This window comes from Silene latifolia, chromosome X (assembly GCF_048544455.1).
Source record: "Silene latifolia isolate original U9 population chromosome X, ASM4854445v1, whole genome shotgun sequence".
In the NCBI taxonomy this organism is placed as follows: domain Eukaryota; kingdom Viridiplantae; phylum Streptophyta; class Magnoliopsida; order Caryophyllales; family Caryophyllaceae; genus Silene; species Silene latifolia.
Window position 1 is genome coordinate 320,319,163 of NC_133537.1, and position 21,753 is coordinate 320,340,915.

A 21,753-nucleotide genomic window follows, 5' to 3' on the forward strand; every position below is an offset into this window, starting at 1 on the left:
GAAGTTTATGGTCTCTATTCGGATTAATTCTAACACATGTATCCACTGCCCTTACTTTTTTTATTAAATGAAACCCTCATTCTTATGATGGTGGTAGAAATAGATCTACTTCACTTCTTGTCCTTGATTGTTTGACACTTCGATTGCCTTCATTTAAATTTGATGGAGAAGATTCAATTGTGTTGTCCTTTATTTCATACCTTCTTGTCCTTAATTGTTCGACACTTTGATTGCCTCCATTTAAATTTGATCAGGTGAAGATTCAATTGTGTTGTCCTTTATTTCATATCATAATTATTATGTGAGACGGCCTCACACAGTAACACGATCCATTTACATAAAAAAAATACTTTTATTGTTAGCAATAAATGAATGAATGAATTAGAATTACCAAACTTACAAACAAATTATTGTCGTTGTTGATGTCTTCATCAAATGAGTAATCTTGTGTACTATATTCCTGAAAATATTATAAGAAAAATCAATCAATTAATAGAATGTACAAAGCAAAAGAAAATTAGTGACAAATTACATAGAGTAATTAAGTTGACTACTTGACTATAGGAAAAAAAAACGTGTATGAATCAGATTAACAATATCAATAAGCATATAAGAATGATTAATATAGGAGGAGAAAAATAACATAATAATTAAGTTGACTATGAGAGTTTAATGAAAAATAAGAATTAAACACATACATACTTTTATACATAAGTAATGTGATCTATCTTAATTGGATGCAAACTCTATGATGAAGATCAAAATAGATTTTCATCATTATCTTTTATTTAATAAATACTTTATAGCTGAAAGCACCCAGCTATTTACATCCTACGTCGGATGTGATTATGGTAGACATTAGATTGTTAAGACTCCCTATTACAGTATAATTCTTATCATATAAATTTCTCCCTTAATTAACGCGACTCTTAGAAACAGTAGGATAAATATTTAATTTTTTTTAATAGCTATAGTTATTTAGCATTATTTATTTTATTAAGGTGTTTTGCAAAGGTTGGAGACTCTATAATCGCTCGAAAAAAGCTTCCTTTATTAATATAGATAGATAAATATATTGATTTCTCGTAATTAGACATTTAGTAGTTTATTACCTCCACATTAAAACATCCTAAAAATAAGTTGATCAATGGATTTTGGGATTTAGTTAGACATTTGTTGATTCATGTGATTTGGGAGTATTTTACAAATGATCGGATGATTTTGGAAGTAGGGAGTAATGTAGGGTAAGGGTTATCTGGGTATTAAATATAAATCGCTAATTAAACGAGTTTTGGGGCAGATATACGGTGGTGATTGGGGGAGTATACATAAAAGTTTGGATGTTATTTATAAAAATGCAAATATACGGTGGTTATTTGTAAAAATACGCAAATACATGATGGTTACTTGTAATTTTTCTTTAAAATAAACATCATACAAAAATATACTATACCTTGAATTATCATACTTTTGTCACTAAATAATTGTTACTATCAACATATAATTGTATATGCTGTCAAAAAAAAAAAAAAAAAAAAAAAAACATATAATTGTATAGTCGTATATGAAATTTTTGGGCTAAATAATATAAACATGACATGTTTGATATTACCTCTATATCTATATTAAGAGTAAGTCTTGCTTAAAACGGGTTGGATTTTAAGACGGGTTGTTGTGTGAGAGGAAATGGGTAGAGGGGACAAAGGTGGGACCTCCCATGTGCTCTCCACTCACCCTAAATGGGTATTTTGTGAGAGAATATGGTATCCGTCTTATTAATAAGACGGATACCTTGGTCTGAAATAAGAATTGGTGCTATATTAAAGGTTACCTCTATATTAAAGGATTCATAATGAACTTGAGTAGAACAATATTGGGCCTTATATGATGAAAAAAGGTAGAACTATCTATTGTAGAGGTAGGATGTAACCTTTGGTATAAATTTTAGTTTTATAGCTTAGGTATATACATTTGGGTTTTTTCTTGTATCACGAGTTCGAATATCGTAAGACATGCTTCAATCAATTAATTTTGTATTTGTAGTCTTAATTGCTTGAGTTTACTTATTTTGTGTTCATCCATTAAATTTAAATTCTTTCTTTATTTGTTTTTTCCTTTTCGTATTCAATAATACCTTTACCCATTATTAGGTCACTCTTACACAATACTCATCCCGTTTAGTTATTCGCGTTTACCTTTTGAAAAATTTTACAATCTTATGTAGCTCTCTCTAAACAAAAAACTAAATATCATAAAGCAATAGAAAATAGTTTTGATAACAAAGTTCAATTATATAAGCTACGGAGTACATAATTTTCTCAAGTACGTTGATTATTAAATTTAGTTAAATAATCCCTTGAAAAACTGAAAAACATGATATATAAAGATCACAAAATGAGTACTTATTTTTTAGAGTTTTTCATCAATGTGTCGAATTGATATTCTAGTTGTAACCACTCTAATTAACCCCAAAATCCTAAGGCAACAATATACGCTTTTTTATTACACCTACACTATTAATCTCAGTTAATGTATTATACAACTAGTTGTATATACAACTTATTCAATGTAGTTGAGCTTTGTTATAAAGTTATCGAGCTCTACTAACAAAATTATCGAGCTATGATACAAAATTATTAAGTTCAATAACTTTGTACTATAGCTCAATAACTTGTAAAATAGCTCAACAACTTTGTGTAAGAGCTCAACAACTTTGAAACGGTTGTACAATGCTACTATACAACTATACAACTGGTTGTAGGATAGTATTTGTGCTATTAATCTCATCTACGCAATTATTCATGTACTGGAGTTAGTGGTGTACAATATGATGGACCAACGATTTAAAGGTATGAAAGCATTTTAAGTTAGAACAACGAATTGAGTGTATCTACGTGAATGAATTGTATATCGTACCTTTCGCATTAGCAATATTAACAAAGTATACAAGTATATATCGATTTGTTGTATTAACAAAATATTATTTACAATAATGTACAAATTAATATATTCCTAGGATAGACTTAAAAAATTTGTACAACCTCAAACATTGTATGGTGCCGTCTTTCATCGTTGACTTTCTCGAGTCCTGCTTATGTAAGGCCGTAAGCTGCAAGTAAGTCTCATTTTAGACGGGTGGTATCCATTTTATATTATGACTGACATTTTACAATGAAAAATTAACATCGTTTTTGGTTAGAAAAGGGACAATTTTAACTATAACTTTTTATCGTGGGTATAACCTACATTGTATGGTGCCGTCTTTTGACGTTGACTTTTTCAAGTCCGGCTTATGTAGGGAGTATACAGCTAATTAACTTGGTTTAGTTAGCATGTTATTGAAGATTCGTTTTACTGTCTTTAATATTTTAGTTACGGATAAATGTTAGATTATTCATTAGTTATTCTTTTCTGTAAGACGGTTTTATGGCATATAACGAAGCTATTTGTACATAAGAGGAAGGATCGATTCATATCCCGGCCCAACGGCCAGGCACAAGAATTTTGTAAATTTGTTCGGAAAAACCAGGGATGTTATTTATAAACTAGTGAAAGAATACCGAATATTATTTGATCAAAGATTCGGAATATTGGAAAAACCCCAAAATTTCCATTAATCTCAAAACAATAAGGATACAAATTCTAATATGTTTGCATCATTTGGAGTTATACACAAGTATACATTTATGATTTTTACTATATGGTCCGTGAATCATTGTTTTTCGACATAGTTGTATCAGTCGCGACTCCAATGGTAAAAAAGTAGGATGCATTGGGTAAAGGCAGAGTAACCGACTCTCCGTTCAGTGCTGCCACAACTGATGTCAGTCCGAACTAACTTGCAGTTATAAGTTTCGGGTTCAAAATGAGTTCAAAACTTGTATTTCGGAGTTCGGACCGGCTCAATTTTAGCATGTCTACTAAAAGTTTCCCCCTCCTTACTCCTTAGTGCATCTCCTCATTTGCTTGTACATTGCTCGTCAATTTTAGCATGTCTACTAGTATTTGTTGGAGCTACGCTCAATGGAATGAGGAATCAAAATTGTTTATTTGTGAAGTTGACTTTATCCCAAATTAATTTGAAGTTGGGTCAGAGAGCATCAGATTTGTATCAATAAACTAGAAGAATTTTGTTTGGGATTAATTTTAGGTGTTGGAAATTCAAGACTTCGCTTGAGACTCGTGAGAAGTGAGACAACTTGACAGATGAAATATATACGAGTAATATATACAGCGTACTAGTACTTTAATCAAGATTCAATGTTAACGGAGAAGTTGCTCGTTGCAGCTTTGATTGCTTTGTAATCAAATTGCAGTGATACAAAGCTCTTGATATCATCCGTGTTATGTACAAAATAAAGGTGTTATTCTATATAACAATCGTTGTCTAAATGGCCTCCGCAAATTGCCAAGTGAAGAAAATAAATGTATTCAACCTTACTCCCGTGTTAGCAACACATACATACTACAATACAATCACTCGGGTGATAACATAGAAGTTCATTTTTCAGTTCATATGGTAAAAGTTCACCCACCAAAGTGATTTGTTATCGTATCTCAACTGACAAATCGGAAGGAATATCATCGATCTTATACTTGCACTGCAACATCCATCAATAGTGAAAAATAGTGTCGCATCTATCTCTCATCGTTCTGTTTCGCGCGCAGCGCATACCCGACTTCCTCCTTATATTCAGTAATGACCGGCAAAACTAAGTCTACATGCTGTACATCTTCATCCTGCAAATCACACTATAAATATCTCATTCACTTATATGGTGCAACGAAGAGGATCGTGACACAAATTTGCATCCCTGGCAAAAGTTCATGTCCTTATAACTCAAATGGCAAACCAAAATCAATCCAATTGCTCTTGACTGGTAACCAGTTATTCGATGATGACGCTTCGATGATTTATCTTAATAACAATCGAGGTGAAATCGACCAACTGTTTAACCGATTAATACTAAATTGAAACAGAATATTTCGACATTGAACCAATAAGGCGACAAACATGCTAATTTATGTTCCAGCATAAAACGACAATTAGGCATTTGTTAACGACTAGAATGCAAATCAATACAACAGAAGCATAAAAAAAAAAGCAGGATATTCTTACTAAGCTAATCTGATGCAGTTTGTATTTCTGGTACCAACAAACTCTCTTCTCTTAAAGCAGCTAGTATTGATGCCATTGTTGGACCGGTGGTAGGCTCAGAAACGGTAGCAAAGCAAAGGGGAACATTCGGCACAGGCAAGCTAGTGGCAGTGTCTCCGTTCAACGCAACTACTATTGACATCATTGTAGGTCTTTGGTTTGGCTCTTGCTGCATGCATAGTAGAGCAATCTGTATGCATAATGCCACTTGCTCATGCGAATAAGTCGGTAACGAAGAATCTAGCAAGTCCAAAACTGCACCCTCCGTCCACAACCTCCATGCCTGTGATATTTTTTTTTATCATTTAACACTCTATGATGCAAAATTTTAAATTTGGTCCGCAAATAATGTAAAAAAACACAGTTTTTCAGATATTTATGACATTTATTAAAACAAGGATAACAAAGGTTTATAGAAATTGATTAGATTCTAACCACATCAATTGAGAGGAGAACAATTCAATGCAAGTTGGAGTGGTCAAGTTGAATCCTATTTAAGCTTGGTTAGTCAATTTCACCCTCAAATGACGATACATAATAATGACAATTTTAGTAAAAGGATAATGTAAGATGAATTTATTTGGTAATTTTAAACAAAAAAATTTGACAATGTAATTTAACATATATTTATTTAGAAATAATTACTCGTCACACTATAATTTTTTCCAAAACCCATTATTTACAAATAAAAAAAGAAGGCAAATAAAAATGGATCAAAGAAGACTAACATGAAATTTGGCCCAACTTCCAACACTTTTGAAATGTGTGGGATGCCCATGAATATTTTATCCCTTGGCCTCCTAAATTTCTATTTGTACAAATTTTGGCCCAACTTCCAACAATTTCTTTTTCTTTTGTATTGAATGGGTCGCATGGTCAGAATTTTGGGCCAGGGTTTATTGGAGCCTGGTTCAAATGATGAAGTCGAACACCCCAAAAAACCAGGCCAGGGATAGAAAGTGGACTTAAAGTCGTTACGGTACCGTATTACCTAAGTCGATTTTAATGTCTTAATCTCTACAAAATAAAAAAGTTCTAACAAGACTAAGTAAGATTACTCACGCGGGGTATTAGACCTTCATCGTCTTGTTGTTGGTCAGAGAAGCCGTTTCTTTGACCACTTATGATTTCGAGAATCACGATTCCTAGACTATATACATCGGACTTTGCTGAGATCTTGCCTTGTCTTGCGTATTCAGGAGCCATGTAGCCTCTGCAAACAATTAAAAAACTGTTAAATATTTTAAATTAATCACAAAACTAAGAAAAAATTTATCAAACCTTTGAAAAATGTAAATACTTACGGAGTCCCTACGATCCCGTTTGTGTCAGATTGTGATTGATCATCATTAAATAATCTGGCAAGGCCAAGATCGGCAACTTTAGGGTTCATTTGATGATCAAGGAGGATGTTGCTTGGTTTCAGATCACGGTGAATGATCTTAAGTCGTGAATCTTCATGTAGATACAAAACCGCCTTTGCAACCCCTATGATAATTCTGAATCGAGATTCCCATTCTAGACTAGCTCGCCTTGGGCCTGTAAGAAATTAAATAACATGTTTTATGCATATTTCAAGTAATATTTAATAAGATTAAAGACCAAACATAAAACAACTTGGTTTATGCATTTGCCCAAACATAAACATAATCTAAGATTAGAGCCCAAACTTCAAATAAATCATGGGATTGAGAAATAAACACAGTCGTTTGTTTGCTGCTTAGAAATAAAATGAATTAAAATGAGCAAATATAAAATATGAGGTTCTAACTTCATATCTTTCAAAACCTTTTTAGTTCATTGAAAAATAAATATAAAAGTATGGAGTACGAATACATGGAAAGGAGTTAAGTATGAGATTTTAATGGATTGTAATGGAGTTAGAATACATTGGTATCTAACTCCATTCCAAAATACTTCAACCAAACATTGGGATGGATTGATCCATCCCCCATACATTTTAATGATTACAACCAAACACTCCCTCAATAAAAGTGAAGAATAATGTCACTAAGCATAAACACAAATTGTTTTATAAGACCATTTTATATGGGTGGGTCTTGCTATACGTCGTCGACAATTTACTAATTATCGTCGACAATTAATGTAAATTTCCAAGTTTGCCCTCCATAACATAACTCCATTTCTGTCTCACTAAAATGCAATTTCCGTCTCACTAAAACACAAGTCAATTTCCGTCTCATTAAAATCTTTCAAACAAAAAAAAAAGACGGTTTTTCAAAAAAAAAAAAAAAAAAGCGGGATTTGTAATTAACAACATGAACGAGAACTTAGCGATTATCGATTACCGCACCAAAAATTAATCTAAGTCAGAAAATGATTTTTTTTTTCAAAAAAAAAAAAAAAAAAAATCCGGACGAAAAACATTTTCGTCGGACAAAAGGTCCGGACAAAGAAAATTTCGTCGGACCATGGTCAGACAAAAATATTTTTCGTCCGGACCAGTCCAGACGGAAAATATTTTCGTCCGGATTTTTTTTTTTTTTTTTTTTTAATTTTTTTTAAAAATTTTTTTTTTTTTTTCCGGACGAAAATATTTTCCGTCTGGACCTGGGTCTGGACGAAAAATATTTTTGTCTAGACCATGGTCTGGACGAAAAATTTCTTTGTCCGGACGAAAAATTTCTTCATCCAGGCCTTTTTTCAACAATTTTTTTTTTAAAAAAAAAATTATTAATTTCCGTCGTAAATTAGTTTTGGGTGCGTGGATCGATAATCGCTAATTAAAATAAGTTTCAATAAATTAAAAAATTAAAATAAAACGAACTATCCCCGAACGGGGTTTATTAGTAATTATTAATTATTTTTTTACGAAAACAAAACAAGACGGAAAAAATATAAGGGGGAGTGTGAGGGAGGGGTAGTTTTGAAAGTTCATTAAAATTGTCGACGATAATTAGTAAATTGTCGACGATCTTTAGCAGGCAGGTTTTATATATAAGACCAACCCAATAACATAAAGCCCAAGTAAATTACTTAATATTCTTGTACAAAGATATTTTTTTTTGACAGCCTAATACTATATTTTGATAACTTGCCCATTTAAATATGTCGATAGCCATCATAAAACATCAAATTGTCAAAATAAACTTAAATTGTAAATATAATCGAGTGTTGATTATTGGTTATTCTCCTATTGGTCAGGCCTACGATATAAGAAAGTCCTATAAAAGAGTTTGTAGCAAATTGTTGTATTTCCTATAATTTAAAAACAATTAAATAAAAAGTCCGGGAATAAACATACCGAAAAGAATGCGATCGAGACTCGAGTTTGGTAAGAACTCGTAGATTAAGACTCTTTCGGTTTTTGAGATGCAGAATCCAATCAACTTCACCAAATTTTTATGTTGTAGCTTTGCAAGTAACATGACTTCATTCTTGAACTGATCTAACCCTTGTCCAGAGTTTCTTGCGAGCCTTTTTATTGCCACCACTTCACCATTTGAAAGTTTTCCCTGTTTATTATAATTGTTAGAAAAAAAAATACTAGAATTACCAAAAAAAAGAATAAAAATATAAATGTCATAGAACACGAGCGGTACCTTGTATACCTCTCCGAACCCACCTTGTCCAACTTTGTTTACCTCTGCGAAGTTACTCGTCGCTCTTTTAACACTCGCATAAGTAAATATCATAGATCTTAGGCTACCAAAGTCATCCAAGTCCCCTGTTTCAACATAAAAGTTAACAATATGCAACAATATGTGAATATGTTTTTTTTTTTTTGGTGCTAACAATATGTGAATATGTTTTTTTTTTTTGTGCTAACAATATGTGAATATGTGGTAAGGATGTTTTATGCAAACTTCTAACTGATAGCCCAATACAGCAAAGAATATAAAATAGCCCAAAAAATGAGATACATGGCCCATGTTCCCTTAGAGGGCCAACAAGCAAAAAGCAAAGCACAAAAAGACGGTCTTATGCATAATACAAATCCGAACAATAAGCCAAACTAAAATATTTAAACAAATATGTAAAATAAATATTTGTTTAAATATGTCGGTAATCTAACTAAAATAATAAATTCTCAAAATAAATTAAAAAGATAACTAAATATAGAGATTACTTTGGGCGACTCCTCTATTAAACCCTGTCATATGCTATAGGACCCGACCGGCCCATCTTATAGGAAAGTGGCTAGTTTATGAATTGGTTCACGTGATTTGACTTTGTGTTCTCCATAATTTATTGATTTAGGAGTGTATACTTAAAATGAAATTTAGAAATAAAATGCTTTTAAAAACTTATGTACGTACTACGTACCATATGTTGTTGCTTCACGCCTTTTTCGGTGCAGATAAATAAGGGAAGAAATGATCAATATTCCCAATCCGATTGACAACGGGATAACAATTCCAAGCACCAATGATGTTTTCCTCTTCAAACCTGAAAATTGTCATCATGTTAATGTAATAAACGAAAGTATATAAATAAATGTAGCAATATGCTAGAATATTAATCGGTATTAATTTATTTTTTATCGTTATATTTTCAACCAAAAAATAGTATATATACTGTATACATATATAAAAATTCCACAGTCAAAATGTGTCATAACTCATAAGAGGCTCGAAAACAAGTTGTAAATAAACTATGGATTATGGAAACTATAGCTGGTAAGTCTGACTCGACCCGAATCCGAGCAAACCCGACCCGAGAATATTGCAACCCGAAACCGAAACCGACCCGACCCGATGATGACCCGTAACCCAACGTGACCCGATGACTGGTGACGCGAAACCGAACAGACCCGACCCGAGGACGACCCGTAACCCAACTTGACCCGATGATCAGTGACCCAAATCCGACCCAGACCCGACCCAATACAACCCGATTAAATTGATGAAGTGACAATTATTAAGCTTAATATTTGATCAAAATGAAAGTGAATTTGTAATTAGATTGTTATGTTTGACTTAATAATGAAATAATTAAACCAAATAATACTTACAAACTAAATTTAATGGTCAAAATTTGAAATAATGTGTTAAAGTAACTGGACCCAATAATGACCCGACTCAAACCCGACCCGGCTCGAGACATCATTTGACCCGAAATGACCCAATCCGAGACATTATTTGACCCGAAATGACCGACCCGATAATAACCCGAACCCGACCGACACGAAAGGGGTGGCTGACCCGGTTTGACCTGAACCCGATATAACCCGACGAGGCCAAACCCGAACCGACTGACCCGATTGCCAACTCTATTATTGGAAACAATGAAATAAGGCAATTGTAGCTTGCCTTCAAATTATGGGTCAATCAGAAATCTAATTTACAATGGGCTGAATGGGCTAAATTGACAAGTTTAAAGAAATTCGAATAAAAATCATCGTATTACATCGGGGTACGTTTGGGACGACATATCACTATCTACAATTCGTCAAGATTCAGGAGTGTCATAAACAGTATTACAAATTGCTACTAGCAATCCAGTTAGAGGTGTTCAGTGGGCCAGGCCATGGCGGGCTGAGCGGGCCAGGCTAAGTGTCGGAAACACTAGGACGGCACGAGTGAGGTACCAGGCTGGGGCGGGCCTGTGCTGGGTTGGTTTTGTCCAGCCCAGCCCACTTAGTAGCGGGCCGGGAAAAATGCGGTAGTAGCCCAGTCCGAGGGAGGAGCTGGTCGGGCTGTTAAAAGTCGGCCCACGAGATCGGATTAGGCCCAATTGGCCCGTCATGTTGTACACCTCTATTCTCTAACTACAAGTCTACAATACATGAATAACTCTAACTACAAGTCTACAATACATTTATAATTGCGTAGATGAGATTACTACTAGTCTCGAATTTAGGATTTTGGGATAAAATGATGACAATGAGAATATCAATTCGAAACAGCGATGAAAATCTCTGTTTATTTTTACAAAGTGATTATTTATTTTGTATTGATGAGATTAATAAAATGATTATTTATACAAAGTGATTAATACTAGTCTCGAATTTAGTATTGATGAAAATAAATAATCACTTTGTATTGATGAGATTAATACTAGTCTTGAATTTAGTTTTTGGTTAAGAGAGCTATATAAAATAATAAAATTTCCTTAAAAATAAAGGCGATATTGTATAATTGAATGGGATGACTATTGTTTAAGAGTGATAATAATGACCAAGGGTGCTATAGAATATGAAAAGGAAAAAAGAACGAAATAAAGAATTTAATGGATCGAAACAAAATACGTAAACTCTTGCAACGTAACTAAGACTAAGTCTACAATAATACAAAAATTAATCGATTGAAGCATTGCTTACGAGATTCGAACTCGCTATAAAACGACTAAAATTTACACGGAGTATGTTACCATGGGCTTTAAAGCTACATATGACCTCCATCATGGATAGTTCACTTATTTCGTCCCATAAGGCCCAATATTGATAAAATAGGTGAACTATCCATGATGGAGGTCATATGTAGCTTTTAGCCCATGGTAACATAAAATACACACTCCTTGTAAATTTTAGTTCGGGTTGTGTAGCTTTATGTTGACCCGACACAACCCGGATCGGTTATGGGCCGGATCATTTTGGTTCGGGTTGTGTCGGGTCAACATAACAAGTTCGGGTCTGTTACGGACTTACGGTTCATGTGGAGTTGGGTCATAAATCGGGTGACAAGTCAGGCCGAATGAAAAGTTCGGGTCATTACCGAGTCAGGTTGTACGCCTATGTTTTATCTTAATTTAGTTGATAATTTCATATCAAGACACTTTATAGGTGCATTTTTTTTTAGTTTAAGCTTAAATTTTTTTAAAAAAATATCAATTTGGTGGCATTTGTACCGGTATTATGCTAATTTTTTTATCAAGTCAAAAACGAGTTAAGTTAATATCAGACTACAGGCCGGTTCGAGATGGGAGAAATAGGCCAGTTTTCGATTTTCGGTTAGGCCTGGAGTCGGGTTGGTTCACCCAATTCTCGGGCTCTATCGGATCGGATTTCAGGTTCCTCGGGTCGGGTCAGTCTTTTTATCATCTTTAAAATATCCGAAGTAAAAAATTTAAAAGCAAGTAAAAAACTAGAAGCGGATGAAGTGAACAAACTGGGCCCGGTTCAAGGTAAATTGGCCCGAAATGATTATTGAAACCCAAAGGCAGCCGAACTATTATTAACTTGGCTAAAAGTTAGAGACAGGCCCAACTGCTTGAAAATTAACCCGTTACACTAACAGAGATATCATATGCAAATGAAAGCAGTTTACATACTTTGTGCTGGAGTGTTGGACTGGTCGTGAGATGGAGGTGGTGGTGAACTACCAGGAAACGTATCCGAGAACGCATAAGGCTCGTAACGGGCATTGCATGACGGATTTAACATGTAACAACTTATGCTTCCCGAGCATAGGGCTGGAATGTCATCTGTTAGTACCTGAAGACATTTTCGACAGTCATACGGCGACAAATCGGGTGTGCATTGGGCCATGGCGTAGACCTTGGCAGCGTAGCTTACATCTATCGTAGCGACATGGTACCCGAAATACTTCGTCTTTGTTGCGGGGACGTTCATCTGAGAATAGAATTCTTCGGCCATATTTTGAAATAAATTCCACGCTAAGTTTATATACGCTATTTGATTTGTCACCATTTTACGTTTGCTCGATTTGTACACACTTTCATCCTCAACCACTATCCCGAGAAAGGAATTGTCCGAATACCGAACCATGCATGTTTCGGACCATATAACGCCTTTCTTAGATTTTCTACATTGTACGCGCAAGTGGTCAATGGAATTTGAGACACAACTCTTGCACTCGTTAGGACTTATGTCTCCGCGACACAAGTACGACCCGTAGACCACCTCACTGCCATGGCCCGAGGTGTTGGTAGCGTAGTAAGCTCTCGTACTTGCCATCTCAGCCATACCCGAAAGAAGACTTCTTAAGTAAAGACCGTAAGCGTTGTTTCCCGTGCCTTTGCATTTGCTAGCGAGGTAAGATTCACCGAAACCGCTTGAATGTCCCATATGTAGCAAGAATACTACAACAAATGCTAATACTAATGTCGAAGCCATGATAATGTAGGTATGAGAAATGTTTAATGTAAGGTAGATGATCGATTTTTTTATGTATAATCTTCGAATGCAGACGACATATTTTAGAAGGGTATATAGAATTATGAATGGAAGCTTTAAGTGTAAGCACAAGTTGTAATTCAAAGAAACAAGCTGATCGATCATACATTTAAATATAGTAGAGTAGTGCCTAGTGTCTTGTGACTTGCAGATGCCATTTTTGGTGCACTGGTTAACTCTACTATCCCTTAATTTAATTTATTATTGACTTTAACTAAACTCGATTAAGCTTAGAGGTGGCAAACGGGTCAATTGGATTAGTTTCGATTCGGGTTATTTCGGATCGGGTTATTTTTTTTTTCCGATTTCAGTTCGGTTCAACTCGGGTTGGATTCAGTTTTCACTTTTAAATCAATTGTAGATATTTTGGGTCGGTTCAGGTTCGAGTTGGGTCAATAACGGTGCAAACAAGGTTCGAGTCGGGTCAATATCGGAGCAGATGAGATTCGAGTCAGGTCATAATCGGATCGGATGTCAAGGGATTAGGTCTTTATTCAAAACGTTGGATATAATACGAATAATTTTTTTAAAAAATTAATAAATAATGTTTTTTAATAACTACGATATAATATTAATTCATGAGTGACACTCATTTATAAAAAGATACGCTAGATGTGACGCCTAGGTACATTCGGGTCATTTCGGGTTTCAATGTTGGGTTTATGTTATCAATGTACGGGTTGTAATCGGTTCAGGTATATATCGGTTTGGATTAAAACAATTCAAGTTGAAACAGTTCAGGTACATTCGATCTTAGGTCTATTTCGGATATTAGAAATTCGGTTGAATTTCGATCGATTCAGGTTTCGGGGTGAAATTCAGTTATACCTTTTTAGTGTACGGTCAGGTGTCGATTCAGGTATTTTCGATCGATTTTTCGAATTCGGTATACTTTTACCGGGTCTAATTAATCTCTTCCTATTACTTGTAGCAAATATTTAAAAAAAATCGTTAAATTTTACATAAAAATTTTAAGCCATTACGTACCAATAATTGGATTATAATAAAGATTATACTCTTTTTTTTTTGCACAAATTCTTATTATAGACGGACACTATCCGTCTATACGTATAGACGGATACCACTTCCCCTCATAAAATACCCATTTGCTATAAAGTGGGAAGCACATGGGGTGCCCCACCTTGTCCCACATACCCATTTTATTAGAGGTCTTTACCCGTCTGTTCGCCCCACCCGTCTATAACAAGACCTATTGTTTTTTGTGTGTGCTACATTTTAATCAAACTAATTACTTTGTACAATCCTTCTGTCCGGGTGGTGCTCGGATAATATCGTTGTTATAGTTTGTACTCACACGGAGTACATTTTAACTTCAAATTTTTGATAGAGAAGGTAATAATATACTCACTCCATCCCGATCAATTTTTAACTTTTGGTTTTAGCATAAATACCAAAAAAAGAGAAAAGGGTATATTATTAAATAACAAGTGGATCAAATTGACTATGAATGATCAAATTGCTTATCAAATATAATCCTAAAATAGAATGGAAAATAATCGACTGAGACACCCTAAAATGTAAGGGACAATAAATGACCGGGACCGAGGGCGTAAATTGCTCTGTACTCTGTATTGCTTTTATATAAGTTATTTACATTTCTAAAGGTCTAAATACACATACAGACATACTCTTGAATCATACTTGTGATAATTTACTTTTACTTTATTTTGTGACGGAAAACAAATACTCCTATAAATTACTGATTGATTGATTGGGACGGAGGGAGGGAGTATTTCGTAAATTTACAAGTCATACGGAGCAAGGAAATGGACCCCCTCCCCGAATCATGACCTTAAAATTAGAATGTTCGAAGATCATTGGTCAAATATTCGTTTGTTATTTATGTAAAGGTCGATTTGTCTGCTAGTTCTTACAAGGTTTGTCTTACCTCAAGTTGTCAGCCTAACTCCAATAGTTGGTTTTTTTTCCAATAATACTTACAACTTTATGTTTGCTCATTGTATCAGGGAAAAAACATCTCTCCCTCCTTGCGTTCATTTATTTACATTTGATTCTGATACAATAATGAAGGAGAGAGGGGAAGATCAGTTATTGTTAATTGTTATTGTAGTTAGATGACAAGTAAATTAAAATGAGGTGGATTATCAAATTACTCACAAAATACATACCAAAAATAGTAAGGTAAACCAATGAGTGAAACATCAAATATAAAATATATGTAAATAAATGATCAAGACGGAGAGAGTACTAGTTAATTCAGTAAATCATCGGAGTGTATACATATATAATTATATATAGACACACTAATAAGTGAGCACAGTGATTTTAAAAAGGTGTCATCAATAAAGGCCTTATCATTTATTCATCGATAAAATATATTCAAATTGATGCCGAAAATATGAGATTTAACTTGAGTTTGAGGAATAGGTGGAATATTCCTAAGAATTACATTTTCAACAAAATTGGGTATTCTGATTAGTGAAGAAAATACGGTAATGTTTTAGGTCCAATAATACTCTTGTACTAACCATTAGAATTGGTTAAAACAAATTTATAAGACTTGAACTGAACTAAACTAATTGAAATTTTAATTATGATGACAAAGACAATGAAAATAATAACAATAATAATAATAATCAGGTGTTATTGGCTTAATAATTTTGTTGTAGAATATATCATGTTCATCAATAATTTAATATTTTTTTACCAAAAAAACAATAAAACAATACTTAATAATAATAATAATACAAGTTTCACATCCACCGTAGTCCCCCACTCCACACCCCACCTATTTTTATGTTGTAGCTATAACCTAATTAAGCAAATGTACTCTAACATAGACATATGCTATATTTGTTTCCTTTGTCATAATGCATATGAACTCTGGACTCTTGGCAGTTCAAGTCCGCAAGTCATTATGTCACATTGTCATTGCAATTTGCAACTCCAATAATTTGACTTAAAGGCTTGTTTGTAATTTCTAGTTACATTGTAATTGTTCCTTATATTGAGTGGATTATCGAGTAATTAATGTCATATAGTGACTTGTATCGCCTGTTTACAAAATACTAACTGATGGTATCAAGTTATACCTCGCAAGTGCACGATTTTATCGTTGTACACTCTAGAGGGTCGATCCCACAAGGAGTAGGGGTGATTACTAATTGTCTATATTCTTGAGCTTAGCTAAGTCGATATAAAACAAAGAGGGTGGTAACGAACTAGCACTAAACTAACCAATTTAAAGACTATAAACTAGACAAGAAAAGAACAAGCTAAAAGATAAAGTCTAGATCAAATAATGGGAAGGACTAGAACTCGGTTCGACCATGAATATGAGTAATTCCACATACTAATCGTCTTGGCTAATCAAAAGGGGTAGGTAGGTAAGGGGAGATGGCTCTAATTCGCCTAAGACCTCCCTCTCGGGTTCAAAATAGGACACTAGCTACCCCGACTAACCCCCCTCTCGGGTTCGAAAGCCGGTATCCCTAACTCAAAACCCGACAACCCCAAGAACATGCATTTTCCCAAGGAGGTCAAGTAAATGGTCAAGGTCATTAAACCCTCATCGTATTCCGGGTCATCCCACTCCCTCTCTCAAGGGTCGATTTCAAACACTAATCTAGAGGCACCCTCCCTCGGTTCTCCCTTTCGGTCTCAACCTTAGTCGGTGACAAGGGCCGGTTCCCAAATATCCAACTAACAACCTAACCAACTCTCGTTGGTGGGCAAGGGTCAAAAGTCGACAATACCCAAGAACCAAACCCTAAACATGCAAATCCTCTAAACTACCCTCACCAATTTCCCCCAACTAATTAGCCTTAGTGATAATTAATTAATGAAATTACCCATACCGAGTCAAACCGAGTCCTAGAAGGAGACTACTCACTAATCATGTTTCTAAAAGCAAAATAAACAACAAAGATGGAGTCTTTAAACATAAACATGGGTGGAAGATGAATTCTACTACTAATCATGCAAATATCTAACACAAACTATGAAGAAAGGTGATTTAATCTAATAACAAGGTTTAGAAAACTAAAAAGGCACAATCTTTTACCCAATCAACTCAAAGATTAAGTCTTTGAGGACAACTAGCAAGGGTGAACAAAGGAAAGAGAAATAATGAAAAGATAAACAATGAAAAGATGAACAATGGTGAAAACAACAACAATCAAACAACAAAGATGCAAATTTAACATAAACAATCAAACAAACATGAAGGAAAAAGAAATGTAAACAAATGAAAATAAGGAGAGAAATAATACCAATCAAATAGCAAGAAAGGAATTAGGATAGAAAAACAAAGAAGGAGAACCTTCAATCTTCTTACAACCCAACTCCAATTACTAATTAATTGAAGAACTAGTCTAATTAAGGAATGATTAACAAAATAATTAACAAAGTTTGAGACTTGGAAAGGGAAATAATTTCAGATTTGGGAATGTGTGTCCAAAGGGTTTAAGGAAGGGGGTATATATAGTTTCCACCAAGATTAGGGTAGGATTCGAAATGGGCTTTAAAACACGACTTTGCACTCCCGGCCGGTCAACCGGCCGCCGGTCTTCTGGCCGGCTGGGAGTTTCCTGGAAGTTGAATTAATTTTTGGAAGTCATCAGGTATGCACGGCCGGGCAACCGGCTGCCGGTCCCTGACCGGCTGGGACACCTTTTGTGACACCCTTAAATGAAACGTTAATTAAACACGTAAAATCTACAGAAAAACTGACAGGATATGTTTGTAAATGGTTCAACTAGACAAAACCTGTAATTTTTAAAACTTTCCTAAACCATTCCCAAACAATTCCGAAAGAAGAGTGTCAAAACCTGCAAAAGCTAACAACTAATTTACATGCCATAGCTAACGATAAGAAATATAATGATACAAACCAAAATCAAAGAGGGAGACATATGTCCCTTCAAAATATATACATAACCAAAAGTTAAAAGGTTTACTACAAAAATAGCCAAACTAGGTCCAAGGTCCTTTTGCTCACTAGCTCGCCCGTGTACCCCAACTAAGCATCATCAACCTGTCAATCGCATTTTATACAAACACGAAAGCCACAATTCAGTGGGGAGTAACTTCGAGTCCTCCCAGCCACGAAATGTCATATTTAATGTAACATGTAATGTAACATGTAAACAATATGATAAACAATTTATGTAACATGTAAACAATATGATAAACAATTTAATTATCAAGTATTATAACCTATGACCCCTAAACTGACCAAATTAAACTATCATGTGAAACATATAACAAATAGTAATCCAAACTTTATCAATTGTAACCGGCTTACATCTCACCTATTACAATTCATAAAATCACCATACAAGAAAGGGTAATATATCAAAGACAGGCATAAGTTCTTAGCACCGTCAATAGTCACTCTGTAACTCGGGTCTATACCACGAGGTAGGGAAGGTAATCGAACCGGTATCTTGGCTCAGAGGTTCTATCAAAACATGGCCAAGACACAACACAACCCTAGCCTAAAATCTGCGCAGACCTAGACATGCGGATACACACCACCGCACCCAAGACCCACAATTTTTCTAAAACAAAGTGAGTACCCTAAGGAGTCCACCAAAGGGTTGGCTAGTACTTAAGCTGACCACTTACTATCAAAATAAGTAACGAGGTCATGCCCCAACTTGGATATAATCCCACCAAGTCAGGAACACAAAGGCTATTAAGCAGTGAACATATACTCGTCAAAGACTATAAAGACCTATCTATGACAAACACAACAACCTGCAAGAAATATTCAATACCAATTCCATTTCTAGCAATATTAAAGGTTTCAGGGAATCTAGGGCCGTTTCTACAATATAATAAACTATTAAATTCAACCAACAACACATGTGAACTAAAACTTAATGAATGGCCTAAAACAAGAAAAAGGCCGATTATCCAATTCATATAAAATTTCATCCAACCGAATTTTTACCCGCAACCCCGATCTGCGACAGTGCACGGGTTAAATTGCGGCTGACCAATCACTCAATTGACTGACATCGAATCAGTCAAAGGGACTAAGGCTAAGTTTTCGGCACAATCATCAAAACATTGCAATTATTGCTATAAAATTCATTTTGAGCCTATTCATTACAATTTCATTTTATAATCTATCCTAACATGTGCTAACTACCAATATAAGCATAATTTTACCAACCTCATTACCTTTACTACTAACATTATTCATTTCAAAGGTTTAACCATATATTACTTATTCTAACTATAACATTAATGAACAAAGCATGAAAAACCGCGAAACAAGCAACGGACCAACCCGAGCCAACCCCAAGGCAGCCGTGGGCTGCACGAACTGCCGGCTCTTGGCCGCCACCCCCATCCCTCCATTTCTCCATTTTTGTTCAGTTTAACATCGTCTGAAACATCAATTAATCATTCCTATACTAATATGTTAACTTAAACTAACAAAAGACAAGCATTAGACATGCATGCAACCCATTTTATCATGTGAAAATTTACTACTCAAACAAAAATCACAAAAACATACAAAAAGCAAAGAATGTGACGATTATTCGTCGAGTAACTCGAAATATGTTACCTTTAACAACAAAATGAGCAATTAGCACCTTGAACCCAAACCCTAATCTGCCAACTAACCACTATCTTCAACAATATACAAGTCCCCAAACTCGTCCTCCAAATCTTCACCTAAATAAACAATAAAAACACAATAATAAGTACAAAAACCGAAATTTGCCCAAATTCGTCTTAAATCAACATCAAGAAAACTGAAATTAAAACATACTAGGTTGTAGATCTCGAAGAGAGGATTCCGGAAATATAAATTTTATGAAAATCCGACTAGAAATGAGAAAGTTATGGTGAAATTTGGCTTAAAAAGCTTAAGTTGTATAAAAATGGTGTTTTTTTGGTGATGAAATGTTTTAGAACATGAAAGAAGGTGATAGAGGAAAAAGAAAAATGAAAAGGAAAGGGGGAAGGGAGGTGCCGCGGGAAAGGGAGAGGAAAAGAGGAAGGGAGCGGGTTTTTAGTCGGGATTTTACGAGTCGGTTTTGGCTCGTTTCGATAATAATTAGAACCGCTTGTCAAATGCAAATTCCGACAAGACCAAAGTTCTTAAACACGAGATTACAAGAAAATTGAATACTCATACGACCCATTTCCAAAATCGTTTGCCCAATTTTCAAAAGGGTTGTCATTTTTTTTTCCCGATATGCCCATTTTTCGAAATAAAAAGTTTTTACACGGTTTAAACTATTTTTAAACATTTCGAAACTATCAAAATAAATACTTTACTTCAAACTATAATAAAATTATATTTCTTTGAATTATTATTACTTCAAATACATTAATATCAAATTTTACTTGATTAATAAATTACTTCCGCAATATAATAATGGTCCGAAATAACGGGGTGTTACACCTTTGACTTGGAACTTGACTTTTAGCCTTTGGGGGAACTCCCAACCGGCTGGCCGGCTGCCGGTCTTTTGACCGGCTGGGAGATTCATGTATCTTCCTTCAAAAACTTGTGTTTTCAGCTTGAACGTTCTCCCAGCCGGCTGGCTGGCTGCCGGGCCACCGGCTGGGAATACCTCTTTGCTTGGTTTCAGCTTCATTTGCATACACTTGCACTCCCAGCCGGCTGGCCGGCTGCCGGCCTACCGGCTGGGAATGCTTCCTCAGCTTCATTTCCTTCTACTTCCATGCATAGCCAAGTCAACCCGTCTTCCTTGCTTCGTTTCACCCGTTCCCGCCTTAATTTCTGCAAGGAGGCCAAAATGTCATAGAAAAGGGAATCGGGACACAAAACACGAGAAAGGACGATCAAAACCGACTCAAATGGAGTCGGTTGGCATGAAAATAGAGGGGAAAAAGGCGTAAAAGGATCCTATATCAAACCTCTCCACACTTGAACCTTACTCGTCCCTGAGTAAGTCCTCAACCAATGTACAAATAAGGTAAATACGGATAGTGGGTGCACAATATAAGCACCACTCAACAATGCTACTAATTAAGCCGATCGAGTATTAGCGCACTCAACGCCCCTTCAACTCACAATTTGACACTCATGAGGGAAGAGTGCCCTATTGCAAGGCAAGTTGGGTCTTGCTACAAAACTTTTGACACATCCATCATGAAAGCACGTAATCAATAAATAGAATGCATCTAACAAAATGATCCACTTTCCTCATCTAAGTGGCCGAATTTTTTCAAACAACAGAACACGGTCTTGGTCGGGAGTACCGTCTCAGAAGTGCCAATTGAGGTGCCAACCCCCTAAGCGTGACTAAAGCAACCCTCGGGTGACCAATGCTCAAGAAACAAATTCAAGAGCGAGGAAAGGGGAGAAAGGGCAAGACCGCCGAGAATTACAAAACCGACACGAGATTCAACCAAAGGGCCCATGACTAAGGGGACCAAGGAAACGACATCCTCACGGTTTTCACTCGTCACTCAATGAAAGAACAAGGTGATTTTTGTGACAAATAGTGACCAAAATCACTCAACT

General features: G+C 35.2%; 1 protein-coding gene across 1 annotated transcript; it reads right to left on the reverse strand.

The window, feature by feature from the left end:
- Positions 1-5,123: 5,123 nt before the first annotated feature.
- Positions 5,124-13,196, reverse strand: LOC141620658 (cysteine-rich receptor-like protein kinase 15). Its single transcript, XM_074437471.1, has 8 exons — positions 12,392-13,196; positions 9,446-9,568; positions 8,722-8,846; positions 8,424-8,634; positions 8,092-8,094; positions 6,463-6,697; positions 6,221-6,371; positions 5,124-5,441 (listed from the first exon to the last, which is right to left on the reverse strand). Exons 1-8 carry the CDS (start codon positions 13,194-13,196, stop codon positions 5,124-5,126), a joined length of 1,971 nt encoding a protein of 656 aa, XP_074293572.1.
- Positions 13,197-21,753: the final 8,557 nt, after the last annotated feature.